At 35.3% G+C, this 21,649-nt stretch overlaps 1 protein-coding gene across 1 annotated transcript; it reads right to left on the minus strand.

Moving 5' to 3' along the window:
- Positions 1 to 8,512: 8,512 nt before the first annotated feature.
- LOC113229357 lies at positions 8,513 to 10,501 on the minus strand. Its single transcript, XM_026462912.1, has 2 exons — positions 9,804 to 10,501; positions 8,513 to 9,560 (listed from the first exon to the last, which is right to left on the minus strand). Exons 1-2 carry the CDS (start codon positions 10,227 to 10,229, stop codon positions 8,820 to 8,822), a joined length of 1,167 nt encoding a protein of 388 aa, XP_026318697.1. The 5' UTR covers positions 10,230 to 10,501; the 3' UTR covers positions 8,513 to 8,819.
- Between the last annotated feature and the right edge of the window lie 11,148 nt (positions 10,502 to 21,649).

Raw genomic sequence — 21,649 nt, forward strand, 5'->3', positions numbered from 1 at the left:
GTGATTCGCTTACCTACGAAATAAAAAAAATTGTGATGTGGTTTACAGAGCACGAATATTTTATACGCCTACTATAGAGTGTTAATAACAGTAGAGCTCCGTGTAGAAGAGTTCGTTCAGGAAAGTACTGCCCACATACTTATTTCTGCCGTTAACCAGTAATGTGAGTTAATGAAACTATTTTTCCGGAATTAAATCGCGTACATTTGTTTTTTCAAACACATCGACGTTTCGGGCCCTTTACAAGTCGAATGGTCACGGTTGACTGTTGGTTGAGTCAATCGCGAAAACCTAAGAACTCGATTCAGTAATGTTAGTATTACGCATTTCGATTTTGCAGGGCAAGGGTGCGGTGAAATTACAGGCACACGGAATTGCATAAGTGACGGGTGAGCAACATAGACATAGAAAAAATTTCTATATCTATGGTGGGTAATGTACTGGCATTGTCCTTCAGATTTTTGCGATTTAAATCTCTGAGCGGTACTGCAACTGTTCTGGGTAGGGGTGTTGCTTACCACCAGGCGCATCAATAGTTCGTACCGTCAAATGCAAAACAAAAAAAAAGTTAAATTTTGAACAATACGTAAATCACTATTGCTAGTTATGAAAAAGCAATCTGTATCAAATATAGTCCATATGTACCTACTCTATTCAAATTTATCATCTTCTTCCTTGTAACACAAAATTTCTTGCATCAAACTTATCTTTCTATTCGCTATTTTAATACCTTATATCAATCCAAATATCATGCTCCTTGAGCTTGCAAAAGCTCTTTGAGGAAAATGTAATCATTTCCCAATGTACATTGACGGCCTCAATTACCTACTAAAAATATTTATTGAACAATGCAAATTTTTACATTTATTTGAATTGAAAAGTAAAGAATCTTAATGAAACTCAAATATAAAAATGGAATGGTCACGAGAATAATGCCTTATTAAAGAAAATTCACGCTAAATTTAATCCCTCACTAGCAGGTTATGGTATTATATTCACTACCAATTGAATAATCATTGCCAATTGAATAACTATCCAGTTTTAGCAACTGTTCTCATTGTAATATGGATATGTGTGGACAAAGAAGGCAGCACAAATTGTGGAATTGGTGTAGAGGGCTTTGTTAAAAAATCAGTGTACGATTTCAGGAGTATACAGAAGGTTTACACAGACAAGTTCTTTCAAAATAGGATGTGGTAACTGCGAAACACCAGTAATCACATCTCGTGATGACAGGTTTATTGTGACAACATCCTTGCGAAATCATTTGGCTTTCGTGTTGTTAACATGTTTCTTTGGTATAGACTGTCGCAGTCGAGTCTATCGTTAACATAAGGAGCGATATTTTTAATGTTACATGGAAGAGCGAGTTCCTTTTGCAGGCGGGTCGTGTATGGTTTGTGACCTTTATTCATGGACATGGTCCCACAGTATGGCAGAGGCAACACTATATAGTATTTAACATTTCGATGCCTTACTTTCTCAAACTCGTATCTTATAAAGAGTGATTGCAAAACTTTCAAAAACAAAAGTCCCCAATTCACATTAGAGTAGTACGTAATTTGCGAAAAATTTACTTGTAATTTTGAGCATGTTTGATCTGCAATGACTAGATGTTGTTCTATGGATATTCCAGTAATTGTAAAATGTAAGGAATTACTGATAACCGACCGACTCATGAATATTAATAACTTTTATCACGAGGATCCTCTGGATTCACGAATTGAAAAAAACTGTTGTGTCCTTCGTTTCATTTATGTCTAGTAGTAGGTATGAATATTATTTATGCTGTGCAACAGTTCACGATTTCTGTGATTTAATATAATAAATAATAACTCTACAGTTTATTAATGATTACGTATAATATAATAATCTTTTGATCCATAGGAGAGTTAGAGGGATAGGAAAGATTAGGTTCTCCCACTAAGCAAATGTATGCTTGTGTTGGCTAAAAGCCTTGCAACTTGCCTAAGCTTAAAACTGAGATTTTATAAGAGATCAGTGGGTTAGTTATTTAAGATAGAGTGGTATTTAAAATAGAACACAACAACAAATGTTCAGTAGTTTGTATGTGTGTGTGCTTACGTGTGTGTGTTTGTGCGCGCGTGTGAGTGATTTGTAGTGTTGCTAATTATGATATGCGTTCCAAGATGTTTTTCACTTCTTCATACCAAAGGCTTTTAAGCATTGCTTTAACGCCTTCTTACAACCATATTGTTTCATGGGATCAACACGTAGCGTTTTATTGGTGGGGTTGTAAACATAAGATGCTTGCGAGTTTTACTGTTGACTGGCAATAGTTGTTCGGACAGTGCGTGAATATGCTAAGATATCATTTCTTCCCCCAGTCCCTGCCATTATGGTCGTATTTCCGGTGCTTGAAATCATACTCAAGTCCTGACTTGAGCATTGAGTAAAGTTCTCGAATACGAGCATTGAAGTTTTAAAAATCAACTCCATTGCGATAGCCACGACAACCTTTGGTCAATTATAATTCCCAGATAATTAGTATCGCTGTCCTTTGTATAGGTGAACAGTTCCAGTTTTGATAGGAGCAGTTACCACATGTGTGGATCTTTATTACGAAGTCAATCGCTGGCTGAGAGTTTACGTAGGGAGCAAAGCAAATATAGTTTGTTTAAATATAGCAATCGGACTTATAATCGATTGACGATGACAATAGAAAACATATTTTAAAAATTAAACTATGCCGCGGAACCTATAGCATGTATAGGACGGAGAAAGGTTAATTAATTGAATTTTTCATGTTGCTTTTGGTTTTGCTTTCGTTATACATGTTTAGGGTCTCCTTTTTTAATTTCAACAATGTTCTGTAATAAGATTAATAAGATTATCGTGATCGGAAGATGTGTTGTTAACATATACACGTGTAAATTTAATATCGTCCACTTCAGGTCGAGATTGGGGTGAGGGTGGCGATTTAAATTAACAGACTGAATTGAAGACCAAGGGGCTTGCAGTTACCTTGCCCAATTCATTAGTATAGCCATATCAAGGGGGAACGCAGACAGGATTTTGGACAGCCTGTCGAGTGGATGCAATTTCATCCATTGAATAAAGCCCTAGTATATAGTATCTAGTACCCCGTAATTAAGTTGTTTAGGTAATGAGGTACATTTGCTTTGTTTCGTGTCGTGAAGAATGTGGGGTTTTTTAATAACGTGAACATTAAATTCCATCGAGAGACTGAATTCCTACTAGATCAGGTGGAAAGCCTACGTTACATTATAATATGTAAAAATATACATATGTATGTGTATTTACATGTATTTACATACTTGTGCGAATGTACTTCATTGCTTTTTTTTCAATTCGTGGATCACACGCACTATTCAAAACATTTGTGTGCTGCTTGTTCAAGCATCACGCAAAAACAAACACTAACCAAATCCACGAAATTCTATATCCATAAATGAGTATTTCTATTTTATATTCCATTAATTTTATTTTTGTTGTCAACAACACAATCCTCATACAGTATAGCAGCGCGGCGACGCCTACTTAGTGTCATCTCTTTCACGCGGCTTTCAAATATTAAAAAGTGAAAGAGACTCTCAGTTCGTTATGCCTCAATCATGATGCGTAATGCGGTGCAGGAATAAAAAGCGTTGAATGATTTTTTCGTAGGTACCGACACAGTACAGACAGGCTAGGACGACATTAGATTCAAATTATATTTAATATATTTATTTGATCTACGAATATTATGTAAGTATGAATTTATTTTGACTTCTTACCCTATGATAATTTTATATAGGTACCTATAGATTTTAAATTTCCACGCAACAGCTATTATAACAAGAAAACGAGGACATGAATTTTACACGCCACATGTCCCGATCCTTTTTGACCGTCTAACATATACATGTTTGGCTAGTAGTAAACCAGAAGGTTTGAAAATACTTGCCAAACATGCGAAACCGATGTTGCACGTAAATATAGAAGTTACCTTGTTTTATTTATTAGTTGTTTTTATGGTTTTAAACCTTCATTTGTCTGTCAGACATGTATTTAATGTGTTTCCAATTTCGTTTTCATCATCACTGATTTGGCACTCTTGGGGTTACTCAACTTAAGTTATGAATTTGAAAAGAAGTTGTATCGCTCCACGATTCGATTAACATTAAAAACATGGGGCACTTTGTTATTCGGCTAAAGAGTGTTTATTTTGTCGAAAACCCGAGAACAAATTAAGACACCAACAACATACTGAAACAAACATTAGGTCTCAAAAAAAAACCACTGGGCAACATGATGAGACGTATTGCATGTCAGGACATCCGGCCTGTATTTTGCGATGCACTAACAACATCATCAATACAATAGGGATGAACAGTTCTTAAACTCGGTCGGAGGCAGACAGCGAGTCAGAGGAAACACCGTCTATAACAGTGCCACTGGCTTACTTACGGCCTACAACCGATTTCCGGGCTCTTTTTCGGAGAATACAATTAAGCGAAAACGACCTTCGATTGCTGGTAGAGTGAACAAGCTTTTTTTGAACAGTCTTGCAGATCGGGCGTCCTATCTTTTGCCTTTGTTAATACTGAAGTAATAGGACATCCGTATCAGGATATAAGGGCATCTGGCCACAGCTAATTACGTTAGGTCCACGGTACACGGTGAATGTTCCGATTTTCAAATAAGTTGAAGTTTTATACTGAGAATGAAGCATTTGATTGTCAACATGTGGAAATATTGAACAAATGTTTATAGCTTTTTGTAATAGTGTAGTCACTTCTACTAATGTCTAGTTTTTTTTATAGAGGCAAATTTTTGACAAATTTCGAAGCGGAACTTTCAGTCCCGCTTTGGGGCGCGTTGTTCCGTCTTTGAGGCAAATTGTTCCGCCTAAATACTCACAGGATAACAAGGATTTTCTTAAATAAAACCACCTTTTTTATAATTGTATGTATGTAATGTTTATATTATGCACAACTAACTTAAAAAAAAACTATATTCTTATTCATCAGTAATATTATTCATCGCTCATTTCTTCATCTGAATCTCAGTTGAGAAACACATAAGTGACTCTATCATCTTGTCTAAATATTTCACATGAGCCCCTTTGTAGTTTCGCATCCTTAAAACAAAGAAAAATGGTCTTAAAAATTTTAAGTATGATTGCAAATACATTGGGGAAGTTGTTCCTAGGAACAACCAGCCCGTCGAGGGAGGAACTTATAACCCCAAATTACGTTTTTATACGAAGACTGACATACCGGCAAAGAATAGAATCAATTAAAAAGTACTCAAACAACAAGATTCCTTACTAATGTCACTACAATTTGGAAAAGTTACGTGTGAATCGGCCCATAATAAATAAAGACAGACAGAAAAAATTTAAACAAGAAAAAATGCACTTACGTGATGTTTTGACAGCTCCACGCACATAGCCAAGCATCCGTCGTCGCCGGAGTAACTGAAATAGCTGCCGGCAATGCGCATCACCTGACGCTTTACCGACGTGCTTCACATGTATTGCTATATATTTTTCTTACAAAGTTAATGCTGTGAGAACAACTTACCCCGGGAATTACCAGTCCCGGTCTCCCCTACACAAGAAAGGTTAATACTGAAGAGGCTACACGTGCCGAGTGTTGCAAGGAGAAAGGCCGGCAGAACAACATTAGGTACAATTTACCTATCTGAGTTGTTCATTAATAAAGGAGAAATTCATCGGGAATGGGCGTGCCCAGCAGGTGTAACACATAGGGTGGCAGAAGATTGAACTTTGTCATAATTTCCGCTCTTCGGCTACTATCCGGGGAATCGGCAACAAAAAGCTCGAATTTATTGCAATACGCCTCTTTGGTTTATACAATGCACAAAGACTTGAATGCACAACAAAAATTTTGGTTACAGACAATGAATTGAGTCACTTACTAAAACGTAAAAAATAACCAAATTTACGAAAAATTAAAAATATTGGTATCGCATATTTTCTGGACATTACGATTTTTTTTAAATTAATACCTACAGTTGTTTCTCAGAAGTAAATATTTTGAGACAATTACAAATTATGTACAGCAGGATACATTTTAGAGCAGAGCCTAGTACTTATATGTTCCTTTGTTGTTGTTTTTAAGTTAGAGTACTTTTTTGTTTATATTAATTATGTATTATTATTGTTATTTCCATAAAATAATATTTTCCATAAATTCTTGACAGTATAATGTAAGTAAATCTTAAAATTAAAAACAAATACCTTCATCTGAAATTCTTCTATTACTACATATAAAAAGCAAACATTCAGACAATTGTTTACTCTTTACCCTCAAGAACAAAACTTTTATTCTAAATGCAATACGTAGCAATTTACAACTTTAAAACTATAGAATAAAACGCAATTGTCGTGTTTCAGAGAAAGGTGTTATTCACTTTAAGTCTATTACTTTCCTAGATGTTTGGGTAATTATAGGTACTTGCTTTTGCCGACCTCAGTATGGCTAGCATACGGCGCGACTTGCGCGAGAGCGAGAGATCAGTATGCGAGAATTGCAGTATTTCTTTTTTTTTATAATATCAAGTGACGGGACGAATAAGTCAAGTGTAGCGTCACGTCTGTTGATAACAGTTGCAGTTAGAGCTTTAATTCGCAAAGACCTAAGGGGTACTGCCGCTGGGCCCGTCACCCTGAGACAAGTTGACATGTCCCATGTACCTGTAATTACACCAGCACCCTTACCCTTCAAAACCGGATCATAGTAATGCCGACAGTACTGCTTGGCGGCAGAAATAGGTAAGGTGGCAGTACTTCCCTGGACGAACTCTTTAATATGGTTCGTAATGGTTTTATGACTTTCTTGTAATAAAAGCCTTTATGAAGTATGTGGTTTTATTATACCAAATTGTTAATTTTAACCTAGAAATTATCGAAACAAATTCATTTTGGAAATAATTAGTTACTATTAAATGAATACGGAAGAGACGTATCAGCATTTGTATTCAAGATTTAATTATAAAAACGTGATTACATTATAAACATTCCTATTAGAAGGGCACAAGAAATGAGAAAAACAAACTTAAATATACCATATCTTACTTAATAAAAATTTAATAATGTACAATCCAACCTCGCTAAGAATTGTCTCGCAAATTCCAGCTGTCAGCCACAAAAATGCAATTTAGGTGTGAAGCTCTGCAATGAATACCATACACAAATAAACGAACATTTGCCTCCAACTATTAAAAATATTGTGTTATATATGGAGCAAAAATAAATAAATAATTTTATAGCACAAAGTATGTATTTCCTTTGTGCTATTACATGGAGTTCTTCAAAAAGCGTATCAACGGGGCTCTCAAGGGCTGGCAACGCATAGGCTGCTCATCTGATGTTGCAAATGTCCATGGGCGATGATGACCACCTCCCATCAAGTGACTCGTCTGCTCGTCTTACTATAATTTTTTTTAAATGTATTCGAAACAAAAAACTGTATGAAAAACCTCAGGTGATCCTAAGGAAGAAAGGCTTTGTGTGAGAAGCGTCGAAATACAAAGCCATAGTCTCTACTTAACACACATGTAGACGAGTTACGACACGTATTATGTAAATTATTCCGCTCCTGAACAAAAGGCCTGGCCTCACATCGTTCGATACTATGTTTAGCTAAGCCATTAATACCTGCAATATTTACTACAATGCTAACGGGCGTATTCAACTGTCCGTTTTTGCTGGTTTGTCATATTTTTCATTCCTCCTGCCCCTCACATACCCATCGCGTGGCCCTTTAGGCACGAGCAAGTTATAGACTATCCTAGCTCTAAGGCCGGAAACTCGGAGATGCAAGCTCTTAGTTCGCACGTCGCGTTAAATTTTTTATGAACCTGCACTTTACATCTTTACGTGCCTCTACCACGTCTAGACTTTATCTTTTGTACCCCTCTACGCGGACGAAGCTAAACAGATGCTTTTTTACTTAAGTGTGTATACTTAAATATGTCTACTTAATCTTATGTATTTTACCACTCACGGTTATTATAAGTTAATAACAATTCCTCCCACCGTTCGATTTCCATTCCAAAAGGCAGCCTCTGAGTAAAGTGGGAATCACCTTCAAGTTGTCCCGACATAGTCACCGAAATCGTTCGGTGGCGCGTGTCTACTTGAACTGGTGCTTGCTTTGATTTGTTGAACGAACCAGTTCATCGTGAGACAACCCGCGCGTGGATCCCGTTTCACGCGGTGGACGTATTATAAACGTCCTTTAACAATTCTTTAATTGATATGGGTGCAATTGAACAATTTAGTACTATGGTAATTTATAAATATTATACGACCTGAGACGGACTTGGGACTACCGCGCAATCATGAGGCGGACGCCACTGCGCTTTTTTACTTTAGTGTTCGTAGAAGCGAATTCCTCCCGAGCAATAAAATAAATCATATATGATGGCCATATTGAAAAGTATTAAAAAATATTTTTCGCCTCGACCTTGTTTAAATTAAAAAAAAATATCGCAGGTATGAAATGAAGTAAATATGAAAAATAGTTATTTGTTCAACAAGAGAGCAAAGTCGTTTTTTGGTGCGAGTGCTGTTTTTGAGTCCTGAGCAAGCGAAAGATTCTATAGTTGAATCACGAGTGTAGCGAGTGATTCAGAATTAGGATCTTGAGCGAAGCGAGGGACTCAAAAATACGAGCTGCAAAATAACTTTGCTCTCGCGTGATACATACAACTTTTCACCTCAGCAGCGAGAACATATATATATACTAAAGGGACAAGTAATAAAAACACGTCATGAAAGCAAATGCATCATTGTATATTTACAAAAATACAGAATTTACAAAAAATTAAAAGTGGAACGTGAAGTTTGTACAATTCTGTAGATTAAAAGTTACTGTTTTATTTGGAACAGTAATCGTCGTAGTGTTTGCTACTTGAGTAGTGGTCGAGGTTTCATTATGAGTTGAGCTGGATTGTGACCCTTCCCGCACCGTAAAAGTTGGTGATTCTGGGCGGGTTTGGGTATGATTCGCATCACTGGAGGTGCTAGGTTGTGCCCAAGAATGCGAAGTCTGTTTTAGGTTTATCGAATCTATAATACGCTTACAGATTTTTGATTTATTTTCTATTGAATCTTCGATATATCCTTCAGCCACTGTATTTGATCTCCAACCGCCATGGCGCTTCAACGTTGTGAGGTCAGCTCCTCCATCTGCCAAAAGAGTGGCTGATGTTCGCCTGAAGCAGTGGCCAGTGTATAGCTGCGGCTCTTTCAAATCTAAAAATGTTGTGATTTCTCGTGCAGTCGCTCCTATTTTATTAATACCCATCGGTTGCCGCGTACATTTTCCATTACGATATTGTATGAAAAAGCGGTCTGTGATCGTATTGGGAGGGCGCAATGCTTTATATTTCTGGACAACGTGTGCGTATTCCTCACGGACGACGAACGACCTGTCTATATTTGTTTTCGTATTTGGCAGGTTAATCAAAAGAAGGTCGCTGGAATGTTGTTCAATGGCATTAGGAGTTAGATTCAATAACTCGTTGGAGCGGCATGCTCCGTTTATTCCAATGATAAGGATGACCTGAAACATAAATAAAACGTCAATAAGTATTGTGTCTTTTAGAGCAGTCTTAAACGTGGATTTCTCATAATATGTAGCGTTATTTTTAACCATAAAGTTCCAATACAAGTCGCCAAAACAACACATTTAAGTAGGTAAGTATAATTATGTTGATAGAAATTGATAACATAACTACCAAAGTCCAAATTGTATTAACAATTAAAATATAACGCTACGACAACAGTAATAATATTCAATACTTACTTTTGCGGCTAGGAAAGTGCAATCTGGAGCTTCATTAAGAAATTTTTCAATATTAGCAGCCGTGAAAACTTTCGATTTTTTTGATTTGTGGCCGACGGCCGATCTTTTCAAAAACGCAATCAGCTTTGCGTAAGTGTTTATATGGACGTTATTTTTAGTTTGTAATGTAGCTTTCAACATCGAATATGTACTCCACATCGTTGACGGCTGTTTTGTATGCGACATTTCAATGAAATAAGACAGAAGCACAGTTTCCGACATAGTGTTTCCTGCGCCCTTTTCGTGCCTCCATTTGTCAAAATGTTCGTAGACTTTCAGGTACTTTTCACGAGATTTACTAGGCAAGAAACTTAGTTCAGCATTTTTAACAGTTTCAACTAACTCTGGAGGAGTTAAAAAATTGTCGTCTTCACTGGAATCGCTCATATTTTCTATTTTATTACGTAGGTAGGTATCCAATTAACTATCAAAGAAGTACCTATCGCAAGCAAATAAGAAATTTTGAATTAAAAAAAAAAGAAAGCGCGCTTTTATTTATTGCGTTCCGGAACGTTCTCGCTTGTATTCATTGAAATCACACATTGTAAATATTGTTATCTTTAATTGACGTTATAAATTTAGCATATTTTTATTGCAACACTTGCTTTATTTTTAATGAAAATTGTAAAAACTAAATTATCATAGTATAAAATCGTATTTGTATTTCTCACATAATTTATCTTTTAGATGAATTGACGAGTTTCCGAACGTGCACTCGTTCAGCCATTTTGTGGGGGTCTACTATGTAGCTTAAATATCGAAGTACGAGTAAACCATAATTTTCTTTTTCCTTTTTCTTGTAATGAAGTGAAAGGGACGGAGCGACTGATTTTGAAATATGTCGAATTTGTATTAGACCCCTTCGCATTAAATGACAAGTCTCCACTTAAAAAGCAAAAAGCTACTTTTTCTCACGGAGTGAGCAAAATAAGATTTTGCTCACTGATTTCACACAGCAAAATAGCCTTGTTCGAGCTGCTGAGGTGAAAATTAAATTTTTCCATATTTAGCTTATTTAATATTTTTCCCATAACTTAAATACGTATCCGTACACAATGGTAACAAGTGTCTTTTTTCGCCAGATCAGAAAATATATTGTATAGTGTTATGAAACTGTAATAACATTATTAGCGCACATTGAAACTAAACTAACTGTGCCCGCGATTTCATATGCGAAACCATTTATCACTTACGTATCATACTAATACATACGAATAATCTCTTGGGTAACACAGTGGTTGGTTATAATATCCAATTTCTTATTATAGCTAATAAATGTCTACACTTAAAGAAAATTTCATTTTTTATTTAATTCTTGTCATTAAAACCGTTATTATGGCTTGGATATAAAGACTAGGTTTCGAGTTTTTTTTAATTCCCGAGATATTAATTACAATATCGTTATGGCAAATTTTCTTCTGAATGGCAAATTTTGAATATCGACCTGAATGTTATTATTTTATGACTTTGTGAAGATGACTATCAAGAACAGCCAGTTTATGTCTATTCCTCGTATTAATATTATGTTTGTCACTATTTTTCATCAAAAATTCCTATTCTTCTTAACATACCTAAATTACATTTTCATAAATATTCTGTGAGGCTACTGTAAGAATGTTGATTTCTTTCAACTTGTCTCTCAAAGCCACTTTGGGGCTCAGATTGTAAATTGCCCTAACCGCACGTTCCTGCAGGACAAAGATTATATTAATATTGGCGGCATTATCCCCAAACAAAGTACGTACGTCATTAAACTGTGAAAGTAGATAAAGTAAACAGTGATTAACAGAAATCGCAACTTTTTTTATTATTATAAAAATGGAATAAAGAATTAACCGTAAATTCTGCTTTATGCGGATTAGAATAAAGAGCTGCATCACATTGGAAATGTTGCTATTGGCCAATGTTCATTGAGTAAAACAACGATATCTGTGTACTAGCGTACTAGATGTGCGGTGAAGACGCTGCACATCATTAAGTTGGTTGTCAAACATTCAAGATGGCGGACGCAAATGCAGTCCTCTTTGAATATTAATTTACAACGGTGTGTCGCTCACATTTCGCTATTTGACTAATTGTGTGAACATAAATTTAAAGTTTTATATTATTCACATTGATTCGGTAAGTAATGTTGTGGTTTTTGATTAATTTGGGCAGTATAATATTTGATAATCCCGACACAGTATACAAATTTTCACACTATCCATCTCGTTTTGCAAGTATGGAATGACAAAAAAAGAAAAAGACAAAAAAAAAGACAAAACCATAAATCATAGTTTAATAAGGAAAAGTCTATTCTGTTTACACAGTAACAGAGTAAGTATAATATGATTATAACAGTTATTAAGGATATTATAAAAGTTTAAAAAATATCAAAAAGACTAGGCTCAACAATATCTATGTACATACTTTACTAGACTGCGTGGTGTAAAGAGCTTTGCCTTTCCGCAAGGAAAAGTACATAACATTACATCAATAATTTCAACAACTCGACTGTATTTAATTTATTCTACTACTTTTAAATTTGCTTTTCATTTAAATTCTATTTAGTAATGTAGTAATAATAAATAGCAAGCGGGGCCCCTGGGCCAAAGCAAAATGAAATGTATTGTGCAACTAACTCTGCCAGAGGCTTTACGTTAATTCCTCAACAATAGAGAAATATCATTGGTAAACACTCAATATTATCTGCCTGCCTAGCTCATTTCCAATAGGTATAGACTGTCACGTCTGTCCACGGTACTACGGTGATACTCTTTGTTAAAATTCAATACTAAAACAAAACACTATCACTATTGATAGTATTTTGTTTTTAACACGTAGTTGCTGTGAATGTTCTTGTCTATAGATTGATGTCGTTGTAGTAAAACCAGTATTTACAAGTTGTACAAAAGTTTTAAAGGCCGTGGAGACACCGAAGAAAACGAGCACCCTAGATGTCTCAGCACATCGACAACCGAAGACAATATCAAAAACGTGAAGGAAAAGATTTATGGGCAGTCGCTGAATCACTTACAAAAGACTTAAAAAGAGATTGCTGATGAACTTGGAATATCAATTGGCTCATGCCAAACAATTTTTATTTATATGTGTGATTTTTTAATTTATTTACGAAACGGAAAAAAACGCAAGGACAACGTTTTGGCAATATTGAGAAGACACAGCCGAATGAACTAAAAACCACACCGAAAATTGCCCCTACGGACCAGTTACACTATTGAATAACACCATTAAAATATTGCATTCCAGAAATGCTTCGAGTATATAGATATGAATTATTACTGAGCTGGAATACTTTGCAGGGGGCAACATTGTAATCAATCAGTAAATAAAAGTTTTTTTAGAGAAAATAAAAATTCCGCGTATTTTTTGGTCTTACCTCGTACTTCGTGTCGCTGACTGTGCAAACTATTTTGACGTAGGTACCTATATCCAATCACTTGGTCAGCGTTAGCAGTCGAGAGCGCGAGGAAATACTTATTATTTATTTTATTTTTTTAATTTTCACCCATTTATAAAGGTTGCAAGAGACAGCCTCTTAAAAATTCTATCCATCCTTGTAATATAAAATTTTTAAAACTGACCTATTACGTCTTTTTTTTTCAACTGTGAAATGATACAAATATTAAGTGTTATGCCAAGTTACTTCTTGTTTTATTTTAATAATAATAATTTTATTGATAGCCAGTTACAAATACAGGAGAGATAATAACGTAGGTACTTAATTAATTAGTGATTGGTTGCCAACCAACATACAGACCCCACAAGAGGATTTAATCCGTGTAGTACTGTTGCCGCCATAACGGGCAAGCACCAATCGTATTTTTAATAACATAATTATTATGGTTTATAAATACGAGTACACAAAAAGGAACTATGTGGTCCTAAAACCAGTACAGAACAACTGTTCATTTTGGACCCAGAAAAGAAAAAGAAATTTTATAAATAAGAAATATGTAAAATATGTTCATGTTAGTGCAATTTAAAGGTGACATAAACTCGGCCGTGCTTATAATGCAAAATAAAAAAAAATTAAAAATAGTAAGTATGTTTGAAATACACATAGTGCAATATGTATCTTGCAGTACAGAACACAATACAACGTATTTTTAAATTTGTCCAAATGAAACTCTATGATTTATCAGATATATCCAGAGTGGGTTAGAACCCAATCAACCCACTCTGGTTTTAACCGAGTTTTTACTCAAAGCGCCGGATTTTATCCATTTTTGCCTAAAATCGTAAGCAAAAACGGCGAATGCGGAATTCGGCATAATTTCATACTTATTACGGATGAACAGGACCGAACCTTTCACTTTAAAGAAGTTACTGCTCCTCGTCACACGGCTATGTGATGTTGACATGTAAGTTATCTGTTAATGCTTGATAAATACATTACTTAGTAACAGTACAGAGGCAAAAAATCTTGGCATAACACTTGATTGTCAATTAAGTTTTGGAAGTCACGTACTAGATCAAGTTAGGAACTGCTATTATCGTCTTAAAAATTTTATACAAAATACGTCATCATTTAAGTGAGCATGCTTGTATTACCACCTGCGAATCACTGATTATTTCCAAACTTAATAACAGGGTTATGGTTTACGGTAATTGTTTGTTGAGTAAAACCCAACACCTGATTCAACACGTACAAAACGCTTGGTGTCGATTTTGCTTTAAAATCCCACCTCGCAGCCATATCACGCAATATTTAAATAATGCAAACATGTTAAATATGGACTCGCGAAGACATCTACATCTCGCGTGTATGCTATTTGGCGTGATAAAGTTCCAAAAACCAGAGTACTTGTATGGAAAGTTAAAATTCTCCACTTTAAAATTCTTCACGACTAATTTTCTATTAGAACCGTGAGACGTCTTTTGGCGGGACAAATTCATCGCACAGTGCACACCTTTACTGGAAGCTGCCGCTATCAAGCTACAAAGTGTTGGAAATATATTCCACCCCGCTTAGACTACTTAAAACTAAGTTTACGTTTAACAAACAATTGAGGGAAGTTATTTTTGATAGGCAAAAACTGGGTAATCCTCAACGCTTTACATAGCGGAGGCTTCTAGAATGAAGTCCCTTTACTTCATAAACATTTATTATCATTTTTATGTGACAATGACTTTCATCGCTATTAAGTACTGATTATTATTATTTTATTTTAAATATATCAATTATAATTTATATATTTTTTAAATATTTTTAGAATCTACATAATACTCACGTGATACTACCACATATGCACACTACATTCACCTCCTATGTTTTTGCTTTTGATGCACCGCAACGCGCTACCCTCGAAGGTGGTGGTTGAAAATCAGTGCTTTGCTGTTGGGCAAATTTTGTATAGCTTTTTAGCTTGTGATTTTTTGTGTTAAGTTAATATAAAAAAGACGTCTTTTAATAATAATAATAATTATTTTTATAATAAATAACAAAATATTGTGGTGGGCGTTGAAATTTTTTTATCTTACCTAAATGGGCGGTGAGCCAAAAAGTTTGGGAACCTATGATCTAGTGGAAACTAAGAAATTAGACATACTTAACCAACTAGCAAAAAGGTTAGAAACTTACTAATTGTAATTAACTGTGTTACGAAGATTCGTTTGTCTTAAAAATTTGTCTTCACAGCTGGCTCATCAATACACATCGTCAAACTTTGCTCACACATAATTAATCTTCTCCCCGTCTCTGTTTTAGACAACTTGTTATTAGTTCCCGAGGTATTTCATCTAACATACCAAGTTCAAACTTCAAGTAAAATTATATTTTACCGATACGATATACTTTACTTGCTTCAAATTCTATGTTGAAGTGATAAAATTTAACAAACATTAGTATTATCTGTGGAAATAGTTAATTTTCAAAAGTCTACAACATAGGTTCTCAAACTTTTGATTTCACCGCCCACTTAGGTAAGATAAACAAATTTCAATGCCCGCCACCACAAAAAATTGTTGAAAACGTAACATGTTTTTTATATTAACCTAACACAAAAAATCACAAGTTAAGAAATTATATATTTGTAGAGTAGTTTATATAGAAAATTCAGATTTTTTTTTTTTCAAGAGATGGGACTCCCTGGAGAGCATCAACTCCCCTCAATTGCTTCCAATGTTCCTACCACCCGTCTAGGACTCTTCAGCGCCCACTGGGCAGTGGTAGGGACTATTTTGGGAAACTACGGTCTACAGGTACTCCTTAGGTATTACTTAAGTAGAACAAAGTATATTACACCTGTTTAGAATAGTCGCCCTACGTGAGCTAGTCCAGACTAAAAACTAAACATCATAGAAAAAGCGCACGTCGATGAGGGTTCACGTCACATACCGTTCGAAGAATTTTATTACGTTCCTTCGACCTTGTGTTAATATCGTCTCGTAAAAATGAGAATAGGAAAAATGCTATTGAACTTGAAAGCATTCATAGCTAGTAGCCACAGACAAAGTTAGATGTCGTACCAACTTTATTTTTATAAAATCAAGTACCGGGAAGAACAAGTCGTGTGCCTGGTAGTGAGCGATACACATGTCCATGGCAGTTGTAATACCACTCAGAGCTTTAAATCGCAAATGCCTGTGGGGCACTGGCACCGCACCCTGAGATATAATTTGACAAGGCACTTGGTGCCGGTAACCGGAACGTAGTGCTGCAAACGCATACACATTACTGATTGGCGGCAGAAATAGGTAAGATGACACAATACTTTCTGGACGAACTCTTTCACATAGTTCTCAGTTGTTACCCAAATATATTACTTAATAAATGCGAATAGCAGACTATAAGAGTGTGAATTATATAGTTTGTATTTAATAAGTTATTACATACGTTTTTGAGCTTATTAGATACATATTTTTTTTATTTACACCGCATTCGAGACTGTTGAATTAATTAAGTAGGTGTAAAATACCTTTAGAACTCGACGTTTCAGTGCGGTTGCAACAGCCATAGTCTCGAGCAGATTAGAGCGGCGACATAGAGAGGTACATATTATTAGATTTATATGAAACGTAGCTTCGGGGGAGAGTACCAAATGCAGCGGTCATTTGGGAATGGCATTTATGCATTTCGCTCGGGATATGTTTGACCCACAGACATATATCTAGATAGACGCCGCAAGTACAGCAATTTGTGTGAAAACCAAACGTGCCACATTTTTTGTACCCACTAAGAAGTCACAAGAACTATTTAGTGATGAGAAACATCATTCCGCTCTAAATCGATTGATTGAACGGAATGCGCTTAAATACACGTATTCCATTCAATTAATCGATTCTAAATAGAATAATTTTTGTTCAAGTATTTGTTGATTACAAGTAGTCGTAATATTAATAAAATACTACACTAAGATAGTTAACTCCTTTATTTTACTTGTTTTTAAAAAAATGTTCATTACTTAGAAAAATTAAGACTTTAATTTTTAATCGACTTCAAATATTAAAATTATTATCCTTCCAATAAAATGAGCTTATCATATAACATCTTTTTGTAATAGAAAATCTTATCGATTAACTTAAATAATGAAAACGCCCGTCAATATATAAACTTATATTTCTCGGATTTCTAACATGCTACTCTGCATATTTGGATAGCATCTTAGGTGGGATAAACTAGACCACCTTCGTCCTTGAAAGCAACGAACTCATACGTATGACCAACTCCAGGTTTTTGTAAACACAGCGCACTGTTACATACTTCACATTTTGTATTTTTTTGCATTACTTTGTACTAGATATCCGGCGATGTATGTAATTATTTGCTCACTATATTCGGACATTCGAGGCAACGTGCTGCAAAAATTATCTAAATTGCAGATACTACTGATAATAGATACTACAAAATTGAAAAAAAAAAAACGAAACGTTACTAAGCATTATAACAAAAAAGTTATAGAATATTTTTATAATATTGCTAGGTTCATAATAATTTTCGTCCCTTTGTTTTCAAAATCGATCAGAATCGAGAACAATGTTGCCTAACGTATACATCATTAAATGTTAAATTTGGCCAAAAAAGTACAAGCGGCCATATCACGAAACTGAATGCATTATACAAAAGTGCGTTCGTCCGATATTCCTGGCGTATTAACAAAGGATCACAATATATCGCGCGAAGTAAAAGCCGCAATGTATTACATATCATGACACATATCGGTTCACATATCGGTTGCATATTTGTTTTCTCGAAATTCACACAAAATCAAAATAATTATTAAAATAAAATAAAAATATGTATCTTCTGATCACAAAATCACTTGCCCGTGGAAGGAAACGTTCCTGTTTACTCGTTTACCAACAGTTATGGAGTTTTTGCAGTTTATAATGGCACAATTATGCATATTTCGCGTTTTCGACTGGCGTTTATCTACAACGGTAGCAGCGGTAACTAAGTGTATTTCACTTACATTGGGTACGCGAAGTACTTGCGGCGTCTATCTAGATATATTATATATCTGTGGTTTTATCAGAGTGGTCAGTGGTTACTCTTTACCACAATAACGCACACTAATTATCGTTATGAATCGACTGGTTGTATTAGGAGTACTTGTTAATTTTACTTAATTTATGCAAAATATTACGACGCACCTCTGTGTACCAATTTATTGACGAAATTCGTTTAGTACAGGTGTGGATATTGGGCAAAGTTCTCGTGAAACAACTGGACATGTAAATGGTTTATCTATAAACTACGATAATAATGCAATTATACGTAATCCCTCACTGTACCATGAATCTTAAATAATACAGCGTATTGTGTGCCAGATGCTTATTATGCTAATTATCAATTACGTTTTCAGGATTTAGGTACTACTTGTTGAAATTACTTTATCTAACAAGAGTATGTATGAGTTTGAGACAACGAGATCGCACCAGGACTATGGCAATATCTCTTTTTTTGAGGAAAACGATGAATGGAATCTATTGACTGCTCATTTTGTTAAACGTTTCGTAAACATCGTATGCAACTTTGTTTCGTAACTTTAAGTGAGTATCCGACAAAAAGTGTACACGAGCATTAATTAAACCGTTTGTAAACGTTAACTACGTTTGATTAAAAGTTTAACACTTCATTGCATAACATAATTTAGCTCATATTACTCTGTGGCAAGGTTGCTGAGTAAACGGTTTTGGTCGGATTGAAATAAAAGCGAGTGGGTTGTGTTTACGGAGTTGACTAAAAAGAGAAAAGACTAAGGCTTTGCTGGAAACTAAGCGAAAGTACGGGATTAACTTATTGCCCTGTTCGACTAGAGGTAGACAGTTTTAAGTTATGATCGTGATGATTAAAGATTTTTTTTTAAAGCAGTACTTTACCAGCAGGAAAAGAATGAACTAAGTTTACACTTTTTCTTTAGGGAGCATTTAACTCCACTTACACTTCCACAATGCAGTCCACTTCCTGACGACGATACTAAGGTCATGCAAACAGTTCACGCCGTGGTTCGCGACTCTGGGCGAGTCGGCGAGTCGTCGCAATCCCTCGAATCGTGATAGATTCCTCATTTTTAGGATAATCAGTTTAGTTGGTCATCGACAATTGGTTTCAATAATTCGGAGGTGTACTCTCACTTACTGTACCCTGTAAAGCGGCGAGCGGTTAACCCGCAGTAAAGTAGTTCGCTTGGTACATCAATGCATGCCTTGCCTTTGATACTTTGATGATTAGGGTTAAGAGAAATAGTTCCGTAACAAGGGGAAGGATGTTTCCTGCCTGCAATGTGCAAAAATATTACACGAAGCTTATTGTCTTATTGTATTGATTTAAAAGCTTCGTTTTTGGGTAGTCAAAATTTAAATTCGATAACATTTATATGAATGCTTATGACGTATTTCGTCCCGTCCTATATAACATTATAACGTCATTGAGTGAAATGTACCATATTCTGGTATACGAAAGTAACTTATTGACACAACTAGATTGATAGGAGCTAAAGCTTAAAACTTAAAATTTAAATTAAGCTGTTCTTGATAGTTGTCGTCACAAAGTAACAAATTCATTTAAGTGTTTTAGTTGCATCGATGCATTCGCGCGTTTGCATCGCGATCTTGCACTACAGCTGCGTCTGCATCGCGTTTGCATTGCGTTTGCATAACTCCTAGAGTCGCGTGAGTATGTAATGGTAGAAGATTAGCGACCGCGTCGCTGCAAACGCGCTGCTAAGTCGCCATGTGTAACCGCTATATGGGGAAATGCATATGCTTCTATAATAAAGTTCCAGTTGATATTCAAATATTTGCAAATCGCGAGGTTTAAAATATAATGAAACAAATAGTTTATACGAAAGCATATTATACAGCTTCTGTGTACTGGATGACAAAAATCCACAGTAGTGGCCCGTTTAGTTCTTGCAGGTGCTCTCGATCAAAGATGTTTAAAATGAATATTGCAAATGATAAAAATGTACTTGCTTATTTAAGAAGAGCTACCCCTAGAGTTTTTTGCTAATTCTCCTCAGGGTAATCTGCCTTACGAATGAGCAGCCGAGTTTATTCAATATCACGAGTGTAATTTGCTTACCTAAGAAATAAAGATTATTGGAGATTGCCTTCGACTTACATAGTTGTGAGAAGCTAAACTGAAAATAAGTTGCCCTAAAAAAATTGCCTAATAGTATTAGCTCACGTCATTGAGCCCGGAGACGAACGAAGTTTGTAAATTGGTGTACAAAGATCATTGACTTACAATTATATGGACGTCGGGTCCGCGCTAAAAAGTGTCCGCACTTGTAAGGCGCTAAAATCGTATACAGAGCGCCAAACTCCGCTTTAGTCTTCATTTGTTCGACTGACAGCGCGATACTGCGATGACATTACAATTTAAATTTCGAATAGGTTGACTTGGGACATTTTTTTCGTGGTTTTTGTATTAGACCCGTCGTCCATTTATTTGTAAGTCAATGACAAAGATATATAAATTCTTATATTTGTATTTTTTTTACGACTACTTCCTTTTCTGAACTAATACAAGTGGCAGTCCCCCAAGCCATCTACAAAAGTAAAGTCAAATTAAAATTTAGTTATAAAATGGTTTTGTTGTGAAAATACTCCACTAGTTTGTTATTATTATTGATCAAACAACAAAAGGTCTCTCCAACGGAGTCTCGGTCTGTAGCTGAGTTCAGTGAGCGGTGACGCCTGTGGGGCAACAGACACAGGTTCGAGTCCGACCGAAGGATTTTTCTTTGCGTTGTACGATCTCTGTCCTAATAATAATAAAATTAGAATTGTTTTAAGAAAATGGTGAATAGTTCTTGATTATTTGTAAATCGGATGAAAATGTTAACAGAGCCAGAGCCAGTGGAAAATATTATGCTATTTAAGAAAATGAGCAGAAAATCTTTCCTTAGAAAACAAATCACATGCGCCGAACGCTGATTTCACGGCGTCAATCTGACGTTTTTTGCATTCTTTGTTGTATTTAATTAGTGTGGAAATTATATTGAACAAATGAGCAACTGTTGGTTTTCAAAAAATGACTCGAAGACTAACTTCAAAAATATCCTTCGTAGCTCTTGATGTGCCGTTATGATGTAACGTATGCGTTTCTACAGGTCGTATATTATTTATTACTTGTTTATTTAATTGTAATCAAACCTCTTAATTAATTAATATAACCTTATAATAGGGGTTAAAGTATGAAATTGCCGATTTGTACTGAAAATCTAAATTGTTTATTTTTTAATGTTTTAACAAATTTATTTAATCAAAATAGTTGCCATTATTATCTATACATTGCTGCCATCTAATGGAAAGGTTATTAATGCCTTTGCGATAGAACTCCGACGATCTAGACTGCA

Source organism: Hyposmocoma kahamanoa, unplaced genomic scaffold, assembly GCF_003589595.1.
Source record: "Hyposmocoma kahamanoa isolate Upper Pololo Valley unplaced genomic scaffold, ASM358959v1 55111, whole genome shotgun sequence".
In the NCBI taxonomy this organism is placed as follows: Eukaryota; Metazoa; Arthropoda; class Insecta; order Lepidoptera; family Cosmopterigidae; genus Hyposmocoma; species Hyposmocoma kahamanoa.

Bases quoted from the DNA above. Each gene is read 5' to 3' on its own strand.
- LOC113229357 (XM_026462912.1), bottom strand. From the start codon at position 10,229: ATGAGCGATTCCAGTGAAGACGACAATTTTTTAACTCCTCCAGAGTTA. The intron at 9,561-9,803 runs GTAAGTATTGAA...TTTATGTTTCAG, and splicing joins GCACTTTCCTAGCCGCAAAA to GTCATCCTTATCATTGGAAT.